We start from the raw sequence: 12825 nt of genomic DNA on the forward strand, positions 1-12825 counted from the left end.
CTATAATACTGCCTCCTATGGACTAGAGTATAATATTGTTTTGTGGCTACAGTTATGCCTTTAGAAATATTAGAATCTTTAGATATTCCTATGTGGACACTATTCTTTTTAACAACTTTGTGTGAACTTTTCACAAACTTTGCAGTAATCAGAATTTTTTCCTATTAATTATTTTGCACTAGGTACATAAATGCACATTTTATTTTTGCTGCGGACAGATGTTGCACTTTGAATACTGGGGATTGTTGACTTCTCATTCATGCAGGCGGTGGAGTTTTTGTAAGGCTGGGTTCACACGACCTATTTTCGGACGTAATGGAGGCTTTTTACGCCTCGAATTACATCTGAAAAAACGGCTCCAATACGTCGGCAAACATCTGCCCATTACTTTCAATGGGCTTTACGATATTCTGTGCCGACGACCTGTAATTGAACGCGTCGCTGTCAAAAGACGGCTCATAAAATTACAGCCTCGACACAGAAGTGCAGGACACTTCTTGGGACGTAATTGGAGCCATTTTTCATAGACTCCAATGAAAAACATTGTGACGAGGCTGTAATTTTACGAGCCGTCTTTTGACAGCGACGCGTTCAATTACAGGTCGTCGGCACAGAATATCGTAAAGCCCATTGAAAGTAATGGGCAGATGTTTGCCGACGTATTGGAGCCGTTTTTTCAGACGTAATTCGAGGCGTAAAACGACTCCATTACGTCTAAAAATAGGGCGTGTGAACATACCCTTACACTGCTGGAATCTTCATTCTGCTTTTGCTTTGGTTGTCTCAACCCAAATCCAAAACTTTTTGGCGTAATCACTTGTGTACTAGCAAACACCAAAATGTGCAAACCCCCCTGCAAATCACACACACATATTTTAGAGACTTTGTTTAACTGAACTCAAAGTGCCTGTGTGAACCCAAATGTCATGTGACCCCCAATTAACCCCCTAAATGCTGCAGACCATGAGTTTCAAGGCTCCTGCTTATCTACTGGATCCACCGGAATCCAGATTTGTACATTGGCTGTGGCACAACAGGTTATTTAATAGTAACAGGACTTTTAGGGAAAGTGCACACTCGGGGGTGTGAAGTGAAAGGAGCAAGGTGCACAGTGAGGGAGGTGGATTAGAGTGCACAGTGTCAGCAAGCTGCTGTTGAATTCTTGCCAGTCACGTCTCATTCCAGGAAGCTGGGGATACATTTAGCCTCAGGCTGCACATGAAAGCAACATTCGGAAGCCTGACTGTGTCAACATGCACAGGGTGACAGGGAGGTGACACTGTCAAAACAAGTGAAGGGGAACTGAGCTGTCTGCCTGACATCAAAGTGCCATAAACTGGCAGCCCCCGCTCCTGCACTTAACCCCTCCCCTGCTGGGTTCCTGAGAAAGAACCTATTGTTATATGCACCTGGAGGAGTGAGTCACACACCTTGCCTACGTGTCACACTGACCCCGGGTGAGCAAGGGAGGGGGTGGACGGTTAGACAGAGTCCGCCGCTAGACGCCAAGTCTTTCAGACTATTCTTGTAAAAAAAAAAAAAAAAATTTTTTTTAAAAATAAAGTATTAAAGGCCACAATATTTCACCAAATAAAGTTTTTATTTTTCTCAAAAATATTTATTTCTTACTTTTTACATTTTTCTTGACATTCTCCCCTTTAGCCCGAGAACTGGGCAAGAATCAAGAAGGAGAGGCAACAAATTAATGTACTAATATAAAGTGCAGTTTACTGGAGCCTCAAACCCCATCCTGGAGGGCAAGTGAAGCGCGGGCAGGTTGTGAAGGCTGGCAGGTTTATCAAGGCCCTTCCAAGTCAGCGCTGCAAGGAAGGTTTCCTTTCCATTTTCAAGGTCTTGCTTTAACTGGGAGAGGAGTAGGCCGGTCATTCATCTTGACGCCTCAGCTGCTACAGAACGCCAAGCCCAGACGGCCTCTTACCAGGCTGAGGATCAATGGAGATGAAGACCAACAAGGGTTGGCGTCATGCCCGCTCTTTGCCTTCTAGTTCTGCCATATTTGATGGGCTAAGCTACGTCCACGCATCTTGTAAGTCCACAGCGTTGGTCACAGGACTCTCTGATCCTCCTGGTGGACAAGCAGGACCTTTCATGAACTGCCACGTTCACTCCAAGGGTCCCCTACACCCAGAGGTGGTCACCACCTTGCAGAGTCTCATACTGGTGGGTCCCAGTTTCTCTTGCAGAGTCACATACTGGGGGGACCCCAGAATAGTTGTTTGCTATAGTAGTACAAACACAGTTCTTTTTCTCCTCAGTCCTTGGGATCTGCACCCACTGTGGGTACCTGTTTAAGTGCTTGTAGTAAGGCAGAGGAGTCCATGGTTGGCATTGCTGGGGAGTGAATTTGTGGGACGCTTTCTTGGCTCAGCAGTCCAGACTGAGATAAGCTGGGATATAACATAGGCATAGATCCAGGGTACCAACATTTTTCCAGCATGGGCAGATAGGCAGAGGGTGTAGGGGGTATCAAATAAAAGGGGAAACAAAACGGTGGATGAGCAGGGTAAGACCCCACTGAAGGAAGGTCGTTGCTGTCGAATCTGGGGTCACCATCAGCAGTCTCCAGCCTTGGCCGTTTTCTTGGGCTTTGCTCATGTTCCTGCTTGATGACCCTGCTTAGGGTCGGGGATCCAGAGTGGTCTTCTTTAATGACACCCCCTTGTTCCTGATTGGAATCTATCTTATCCACTTCTCCTCCGTACCCGCTGTCAGTGTCCGTGTCGGTGCCACTCTGCTCTCCGGATTGAAGGGGGGCAGCGCGACGAATCACAGGGACGCAGTTGGTGGCCTGAGCTTTAGGACTGGGTTTTTCATCCACTTTGGTAACTCTGGAGGGACTGTGGCTGAGATCAGAGGCCACACGATGGAGATGAGCTACAAGTTCACGCTTCTCTCCTCCTTGTAGGAATCTCAGAGCTTCTTCTGCACAGAGCTGGAACCCTGATCGGAACATCTCCTCTCCTGAGGCTTTACTGCCCATGGATGAACCACCTGGAAAAAATTACATTGGCATAAGATAAGGCAAAATGATCCTGAGACCCTACTGTAAGTTTTTCTTTGATATCTCAATCTCTAGAACTAACTAGCACCCCATTTGGACAAAAATAAATAAATCATGAAGTACAGTTCCATGATTGGCTTTCTCTTCCCCATAATCCCGTTACCACATGTCAATCCAAGGTTTGTATGTGACAGTCGAGGATCTGACCATTGGCCATTCACATGACCGGGCGGGTGATGAGGTGGCACAGTTTGTGAATGGCATGAAGGTTTTATCAGCCCCGTTAGAGAATATGGCTCCGACACACGGTAGCCACGTCGAGAAGGGCCAGAAGGAGCGGTCTATGGTGTATCATATAGGGGGTGGAGGGGGACAGATACTGACCCTTCTGAAGTGTTAGGATCTGCTGCTGTTGCTGCTCGATCAGGTTTGATAAGGACTGCACATGTTTAAGGGTCAGTTCCAGCACCACGGCTTTCTCAAGATGTCCGAGCGTCTGTAGAAAGAAGAGATTCCATCAACCACCAACACATCACAACGAAAACGACATGTAATAAAGTCAGACCTCAAAAATGTGGCAAATACAAGACCCCGATGACCCACGTCAGACCATAAACTATAGGGCTGTCGTTAAAGAGCATCCCCCCCCCCTAAAATAGAACCCCCCTAGTAAATACTGAGTCATCCTCCAGCTGGCTGACAGCTCTCACAATGGTCTTCACCCAGCTTTCCCAGCCTCCTGAGCGGAAAATGTGTATAGATGAGCAGCAATATGGGTGTGCCGGAATTTAAGCAAACTTGTCGTTCAGGAGCCTGGGAAAGCTGGGTGACAACTCCTGTAATGGCTGCTGCAATGCCATATTGATTGTCACCCATGTCTCTGGAGACTCATAGCCGGAACCATAAAAGGTCTGAATTATCCAACGCTGGATATAGAGGATGACTGCCGCTTAATCAGAAGAATTATAGAACAGCCATTCAAGAGTTCTTCCTTTTAGATTGCAAGCTCTTGAGCCCAGGATATAAAGTTGTGTCATTATTCATTTTATATTACGCTCCGCCAGTCGTCACCTCATAAATAGTTGAAGTGAGGTCAGCCCTTATGGATAATGCAATGATTATATAAGAAGCGAGCTACTTGTCACACGGCGGCCGGTAATCAGTTTCAGAATTACAAGAGCGCTGAGCGTGGTGGTCACATGGCTGCGATACACATCCCGTGGCTGTCACATGCACCGACCATGAATGCATGTGATATGGCCGTAAGGATAACCCATTTTATTCTGTAAATTCTTGACTTGTTGTTGAGTCCGCACTCTACGGTCTTTGCCGCAGTCACTCACCGTAAGCTTGAGGTGCTCCGGCAGGAGGTCTTTGAGTTGGGAAATACATTCATTAATCCGGTCACGTCTTTTCTTCTCAATAAGTCGGTGAGGGAGCTTGTAAGTTTCCTGCTAAGGAAAGACAATTCCTGGTCACAACAATGGGTTACAGAGTGCCCCCTAATGCTCACACTGGGGCATTGCACATCAGCAAACATTACATGTGACGATACACGTGAGATTCTAATCATGCACATCTCACAAGAACATGCAGACAAACGTGCAGCCTGGCCGCACAGCGCAAACAACTAGTACACAGAGTACAGACACATTATACACAAGCAAACCAGCCATGAAACCATACCGGGCTAATAGACAAAGCCCTAACTCCATGTATCCCTCACATTGTCCAATGCTAGAAATTATACACACACATAAAATATATATATACACACACACACACACACACATACATAAAACACAGACACACACACAGATAGCGTGAGTTCACACGTGGCAGATTTGTTGCAGTGATTTCCACGACTGTCCCATTTATCTGAATGGGGTTTGCAAAAAAAAATCATGCACATGCTGAACAAACAACCCCATTCAGATGTTAGGAATTTATTTTCCGTCACATACATTTCTTTAACATGTGATTGCACCCATACACACGGCACCCCCATATATTTAATCACCTATATATACACACACAGTGTATATGTATATGTGTAACTAGAGTGCAATGTAAATGAAACGTGTTGAACACAAATCACAGGCTTTAAACCATCACTATAGTCCCATGAAGAGCAAAAAAGTTGTAAAAGTTTTTAAAAAGTTCTCACCTTTCCATCCTCACATCGCTTCAGACCTTTCCTGGTTTTGAAGACTGGATACATGTGGGAAAAATCCATCCTACAAGACAGAAATGGCCGCAAGTCAGGACAATGTAAAGCAACAATAATATAAATAGGAATTATTTTATGCTGGATTATAATGAGATTATACTGATATAGTCCAGGTAAAGGTTGATATCATATATCATTGCAAAATCCTATAGAACCCATATAGACTGCTACCATATATGACTGAAAAAAAACACAGTCCTGCTATAAATTGCTACTATGTGTTATTCGATATTATATAGCCTAGATAGATAGATAGATAGATAGATAGATAGATAGATAGATATGAGATAGATAGATATGAGATAGATAGATAGATAGATAGATAGATATGAGATAGATAGATAGATAGATAGATAGATATGAGATAGATAGATAGATATGAGATAGATAGATAGATAGATAGATAGATAGATAGATAGATAGATAGATAGATAGATAGATATGAGATAGATAGATAGATAGATAGATAGATAGATAGATAGATAGATAGATAGATAGATAGATAGATAGATAGATATACAACCAATAACATATTACTGAAAGATCCTATAGTCCTGCTATAAATGCTATCATGTGTTATTGGAAGATCCTATATAACCCATATAGATTGCTCATATGTATCACTGAAATATCCTATAATCCTGCTCTAGATTGCAACAATGTATCATTGGATTATCCTATATTCCTCATGAAAATTGCTACAATGTATAAAGTTAATATTCTTCATCTAGATTTCGACGTTGTATCACTGGACGTTCCTAAACTCTGTTTAAATTGCAACAATGTATCACTGGAAAAGCCTATACTTGTCACCTAAATGACTGCAATGTATCCCTAGAAGATCCCATGTTCCTGCTTCAGGTTGTATCATTGGAATAGACTCAATGGAGCAGACCACACACAGTGAGAGCAGAACTTATTGCCTCTTACTGTAGGTAACTCTTCGTTCTTGTCCAGGCAGTTACATATTAGACGTATTTCTTGATACAATTCCAGATCACATCCTATAGGTCTCCATAGACAAATTCCAGACACAGAAGAGAACTTACCCAGACAAGGAGGCAGATCTTTCCAGACAAGCAGGCGGAGGCTGGGCACTGGGGATTCTCTCCATGCCAACTGAAGTTAGATGCACAAAAGTGTAGAGCAGAACAGATAGTCCATACAGTAGAGACTGTGTCTCCTGTAGTATTCCTATGGGCACAGGTAAGGGGTCCAGGTGGAGGTTGTGAGAGTCTCAGTGTGTGAGCAGTGTCTGCTCCTCTGCATGGATATGCTGCTGTTATGAGCTCCAGCTTCTGGTTAAATGGATGGGAGGGGATGTTGTGTGCTCATTGGTGGGGGGTAGTGGTGGTGTGTCCCTCCTTGTGACAGCAGCACGCCCAGTGCCAAGTGAACCAGCTGCTGCTGCTGTCATATGGAGCTCACGTGCTGCTCAATGCTGCATCTGTTCCAGGCAGGGAGGGGGCAGACAGCACACACACATAGGGGTGTGGAGCTGCAGGAATAGTGAGCAGGAGCGCACACTGACTGCCACAGGAGTGCAAAAGGACATCATGTTACTGTAAATACAGTGGTGCTGCCCTGGGCACAGTGTGTGTGTGTATGCAAAGTACCAGCTGTGCCCACTGTTGATGCTTTATTACCCATCACACCATTCCTCTATTACTTGGGGGATAGGTGACTGAGAAGTAGTTAAAAAAAAATTGCATAAAAAATAAACTATACAATACAAAATAATAAAGAAAAATAATTAATAATAATAATAATAATAGTAAATGCCAAATAAATAATAATAATAGTAAATTCTAAATAAATAATAATAATAGTACATTCTAAATAAATAATAACAATACTAAATTCTAAATAAATTAAAATAGCAAATTCAAAATAAATTATAAATGATAATATAAATGACTGCTGTAAACCTCAGGTGGAGACATGTGCAGCTCCACACAGTCCAGAACACAAGGAGTTACAGGCTCAGCCCAAGGACTCAGTCACGGGTATATCATGATCCGGAGTCACAGGGAGGACACAGTCACATTTTTGGAGCATGGGAGAGAGAGAAAAAAATAACAAGCAGTAAACACAAGAGGGGAAACCGGGGCAGAAAGAACCGAGACACAAGATAATCTAATAATCCAACACAAACAAGTCAGGGAATGATGTGACATCTGACAGTGTGATGACTGCTCTTACTGTGAAGATTGTGGGTCCCGGGATCATCACTCCTGCAATGCAATTATAAAGGGTCACAGATCATTTAGGTTCAGTGATCATTTCTGAAATGGTGGTGTGTGTGTTTGTGTGTATATATCAAAATTCCTTTAATTCGGCATTAATGGGACTTGATGGTTGCTGGATCATCAGATATTGTGGATTATTGGATGTTCCACAAAATTTACTTATCCAATTTATTTATTGTTAACCAAAGAAAGTTCTCAATTGGTTCTCACTGCTCAGTCTTCTGCTTCCAATTTTCTATTCTGCTGGTGGAGTCACTGTGTACATATATTACATTACTTATCCTGTACTGATCCTGAGTTATATCCTGTATTATACTCCAGAGCTGCACTCACTATTCTGCTGGTGGGGTCACTGTGTACATACATTACATTACTTATCCTGTACTGATCCTGAGTTACATCCTGTATTATACTCCAGAGCTGCACTCACTATTCTGCTGGTGGAGTCACTGTGTACATACATTACGTTACTTATCCTGTACTGATCCTGAGTTGTATCCTGTATTATACTCCAGAGCTGCACTCACTATTCTGCTGGTGGGGTCACTGTGTACATACATTACATTACTTATCCTGTACTGATCCTGAGTTACATCCTGTATTATACTCCAGAGCTGCACTCACTATTCTGCTGGTGGAGTCACTGTGTACATACATTACGTTACTTATCCTGTACTGATCCTGAGTTGTATCCTGTATTATACTCCAGAGCTGCACTCACTATTCTGCTGGAGGGGTCACTGTGTACATACATTACTTATCCTGTACTGATCCTGAGTTATATCCTGTATTATACTCCAGAGCTGCACTCACTATTCTGCTGGTGGAGTCACTGTGTACACACATTACATTACTTATCCTGTACTGATCCTGAGTTACATCCTGTACTGATCCTGCGTTACATCCTGTATTATACTCCAGAGCTGCACTCACTATTCTGCTGGTGGAGTCACTGTGTACATACATTACATTACTTATCCTGTACTGATCCTGAGTTACATCCTGTATTATACTCCAGAGCTGCACTCACTATTCTGCTGGTGGAATCACTGTGTACATACATTACATTACTTATCCTGTACTGATCCTGAGTTACATCCTGTATTATACTCCAGAGCTGCACTCCCTATTCTGCTGGTGGAGTCACTGTGTACCTACATTACATTACTTATCCTGTACTGATCCTGAGTTATATCCTGTATTATACTCCAGAGCTGCACTCACTATTCTGCTGGTGGAGTCACTATGTACATACATTACATTACTTATCCTGTACTGATCCTGAGTTATATCCTGTATTATACTCCAGAGCTGCACTCACTATTCTGCTGGTGGAGTCACTGTGTACACACATTACATTACTTATCCTGTACTGATCCTGAGTTACATCCTGTACTGATCCTGCGTTACATCCTGTATTATACTCCAGAGCTGCACTCACTATTCTGCTGGTGGAGTCACTGTGTACATACATTACATTACTTATCCTGTACTGATCCTGAGTTACATCCTGTATTATACTCCAGAGCTGCACTCACTATTCTGCTGGTGGAATCACTGTGTACATACATTACATTACTTATCCTGTACTGATCCTGAGTTACATCCTGTATTATACTCCAGAGCTGCACTCCCTATTCTGCTGGTGGAGTCACTGTGTACCTACATTACATTACTTATCCTGTACTGATCCTGAGTTATATCCTGTATTATACTCCAGAGCTGCACTCACTATTCTGCTGGTGGAGTCACTATGTACATACATTACATTACTTATCCTGTACTGATCCTGAGTTATAGCCTGTATTATACTCCAGAGCTGCACTCACTATTCTGCTGGTGGAGTCACTGTGTACATACATTACATTACTTATCCTGTACTGATCCTGAGTTATATCCTGTATTATACTCCAGAGCTGCACTCACTATTCTACTGGTGGAGTCACTGTGTACATACATTACATTACTTATCCTGTACTGATCCTGAGTTACATCCTGTATTATACTCCAGAGCTTCTTTGGTATGTTAAGGACCGGTCTATGTTGGGACTGCATTGTCTCATTTCCAGGATGTCCCCCCCCCCTCAGTCCTGCGAATGTTTTATCAATCCGTGTGCGTTCCTGGATGATTTGGATCTACCTCAAAGGACGCAGACGATTGGGTAAATCCTCACCCCCCCCCCCCCCATGCTGGATTATCAGAGCTTCAGGTACTGGGGGATTTGCGCTGCATCCGTAAAGATGGAAATTATTATTTTTTGTGCATGAATCGTCTCCGTCATTTTTACCAGTGAAGTTTTGTACTAGTTCTAACCTTGGATCAATTTAAAATCCTTCTCTTTTACTACCATGGGCGAAGCTATGAAGGGTGCAGAGGTAGTAGCCGCACCTGGTGTCTGAGGGGGTCCAAAGGCCCCTCTGTTACAGAAGACCCCAGTCCAGTATTATAAATGGCACATGATAGGGGGGGTTGGGGGGGGGGGCTTCTGAAGATTTTTGCATTGGGGCCCAAGAGCTACAAGTTACTCCTCTGCCATAGACATCAGGGGAGCAGCTGGGGGGGGGGGGGGCTAGTAGGGCACGTGCCATCGAGAAGCTGCTTTGCCGTGTCACCGGCTTCTACGCACAGGAGAGGGCAGTGAACTAGTTAAAGAGCCCAGCTACAGCGCCGATGGACGGAATTACCATAAATGATCAGATTCCAGCAATTAAAATATTTCTTTGATAAAGTTGGGGTGACTTGTAATCTGGGGTGCAGCCTATAGAATTATGGGAAGTGTAATGACCTGGTGCGGTGGGTGGGGGAGGGGCAGCCGCTCTTTATCCTGGAGCCAGGTCACAGCCCAGCGTGTTTAATCCTCCGCTCCATCAATGAAACCTGCGCATTAAGCCGGATTGTGTGTCTGCAGAGCGCTGGTTATATAACGCGAGCGCTCAGCAGGAGGCACATGCACCGCCGTGCGGGAGGGACTGACGAGCCAGCGAGTAACCGGCCTCTCCCCCAGCTGTTTACACAAAGTAATTGCCGGGCAGCTGGTCTGTGCCACATGGAGCATCCCTACATAAGAGCGGGCACCGCTGCTCCGCGCACGTTCTGCTGGAGTACAAGAAATCCTTAAAGGGAAACGCCACATTTTTTAATTTTTTTAAGTGAAAAAGTTTATTATAATAAATTCTTCTTGAAGGACCGTGACCGATCCCTTAGCCGCAGCCATTGGCCAGGAGAGGATCCCATATGCTCCAGCAGCTGCTTAGGCCCCATGCACACGACCGTCGTTTCCATCCGTAATTGCGGATCCATTGGCCACGGACACCTTTCCATAGGTTTACGGTTATGTGTCCGTGTTGTAGATACGATCCGCAAATTATAGACCGCGTCCTATTCTTGTCCGCAATTGCAGCTCAGACTCCGCATAGAAGTTTATGGGCGCCTCAGAAATTGCTGACAGCTACGGAGGTGGATTCATAGCAATGTGATTGTAGAAGCGATGCCAGGGGGACGAACCAAGAAGCCTCCCCGTTTTTTTTTTTGCAGATGCGTATTAGCGGTCAGTAAAAAGCGTAAGGGTATGTGCACACACACTAATTGCGTCCGTATTTGACGGACGTATTTCGGCCGCAAGTACCGGACCGAACTTATGTACGATGCTAGGAGTCTCTGCCTCGCTGCAGGACAACTGTCCCGTACTGTTATCATGTTTTCAGTACGTGACAGTGGTCCTGCAGCAAGGCAGGGACTCCTAGCATCGTACATAAGTATGATGCTAGGAGCCCGGCTCCCTGCACTGTGTTCGGTCCGGGCCTTGCGGCCGAAATACGTCCGTCAATTACGGACGTAATTAGTGTGTGTGCACATACCCTTACGGTCGTGCACATGAGGCCTTCGTAACAGCAGACACAGCCCGCGGGTGACTCCGCCGCAGCTCCGTGCTCTTCTATAGATACAGCATTATCATTCACTGCTCCTACCCTCATCATCCGGACTATCACGGAAGATGGCGGCCGAGATCCAGTGCGGGTTTGTGGATCCTGTATCCCTTTATATTGCCCGTTATGGGGAAGGATATATGGCCATCGCATTGATGGAAAGGCTATTTCACCTAATTGCTTCCATATGTATTATTTCTGGAAAACTCCTTTAAGGTGTATTCACACACTGCGGTTCTCCCAACGTCCAAAAACCGCATGAGTTTTTACCACAAATGGCAAAATCACTGAAAAATAAATGCGTTTTTGGTGCAGTTTTGGCAGAAAAACATAGCAAAACCGCGCTGTGTGAATACAGCCTAAGCATTGACTTTCTAGAGGGGTGAGCAGACGCACAACACATTTGGCAAAACTTAAACTTGCGGTCAAAGTTACACCTAACCCATTGCAGCAAACAGCCAGCAGGTAAACCCAGGACACGTGACGTACAGCTATCTATTGCTCCACGTTATCAGTACTAGAGAGGTTGACTATAGAAAAGGTCAATACACGCTTTTGCTCACTGTTATCAGCCATTCCAATTAGTGCTTTTCAATAGGATGGGAGTGTAAGGATTACATTAAGATTTATGTCCCATTTCTCCAGTCCTGAGAACCTCCAGAGACATTTCTATCCATACGCGAGACGATATAAGAGGACCCGCCGTCTCCAGATTTTAGGCCACGACTGCCCCTTCTCACAACCTCAACACCTACACATTCACATGTCTGGAAGCCTCGGAGTTGACTGAACGTGAGGTTTCTCAAATGAGACAAGACTGAGGGCGGCAGCAAAGGAGGAGGAAGAGGAAGGAAGAGGGGGAATTCCAAGACTCTGCATCAAAACATAACAGAAAGATAAACCACACAGAATAGAAAAAAAATAAAAAATCATCCAATCAACATAAAAAGAAAAAAAAGGTCAGACACCAGAAGTGGCGCGAGATGAGGTGGTGTGATCAGTTAAAAAAAAAAAAAAAAAAATGAACTTTGATGTAGCAGAGCCAAACTAGCTATTTAAGGGTATGTTCACACGGCTTATTTTCGGCCATTTTTCGAGCCATAAATGGCCGAAAGATCAGAAGCAGAACACCGCCAAAGATCTGCCCATTGATGTCAATGGGGAAAACGGTGTTCTGTTCAGACAGGCCTTTTTTTTTTTTATATGCGGCAGTTTTCAAAAAAAAAAAAAAAAAAGCCAGCGAAAAAGTGCATGTCACTTCTTGAACCGTTTTTCATTGAGACTATAGAAAAACCGCTCCAAAAATGGCTGTAAAAAGCAGCTTAATATCAGGAGTCGATTTCCCTTGAAAGCCGCTCCATATTTTCAGACGTTTTTTTGCTAAGCGTGTGAACATA

General features: G+C 44.1%; 1 protein-coding gene across 2 annotated transcripts; it reads right to left on the reverse strand.

Moving 5' to 3' along the window:
• Positions 1 to 1581: 1581 nt before the first annotated feature.
• BHLHE40 (basic helix-loop-helix family member e40) lies at positions 1582 to 6605 on the reverse strand. Of its 2 annotated transcripts, none has more exons than XM_075832443.1 (5): positions 6302 to 6605; positions 5190 to 5259; positions 4366 to 4473; positions 3407 to 3518; positions 1582 to 3012 (listed from the first exon to the last, which is right to left on the reverse strand). In XM_075832443.1, exons 1-5 carry the CDS (start codon positions 6364 to 6366, stop codon positions 2273 to 2275), a joined length of 1095 nt encoding a protein of 364 aa, XP_075688558.1. In that variant the 5' UTR covers positions 6367 to 6605; the 3' UTR covers positions 1582 to 2272. The 2 variants fall into 2 exon arrangements, with proteins under 2 accessions (XP_075688558.1, XP_075688557.1); XM_075832442.1 differs by having other exon boundaries at positions 4366 to 4476.
• Positions 6606 to 12825: the final 6220 nt, after the last annotated feature.

The sequence above is a fragment of the Rhinoderma darwinii genome, chromosome 7 (assembly GCF_050947455.1).
Source record: "Rhinoderma darwinii isolate aRhiDar2 chromosome 7, aRhiDar2.hap1, whole genome shotgun sequence".
Lineage (NCBI taxonomy): Eukaryota > Metazoa > Chordata > Amphibia > Anura > Rhinodermatidae > Rhinoderma > Rhinoderma darwinii.

Bases quoted from the DNA above. Each gene is read 5' to 3' on its own strand.
- BHLHE40 (XM_075832442.1), bottom strand. From the start codon at position 6,366: ATGGAGAGAATCCCCAGTGCCCAGCCTCCGCCTGCTTGTCTGGAAAGA. The intron at 4,477-5,189 runs GTGAGAACTTTT...GTCTTTCCTTAG, and splicing joins AGCGATGTGAGGATGGAAAG to CAGGAAACTTACAAGCTCCC. The intron at 3,013-3,406 runs GTCAGTATCTGT...AATTTTTTCCAG, and splicing joins GATCCTAACACTTCAGAAGG to GTGGTTCATCCATGGGCAGT.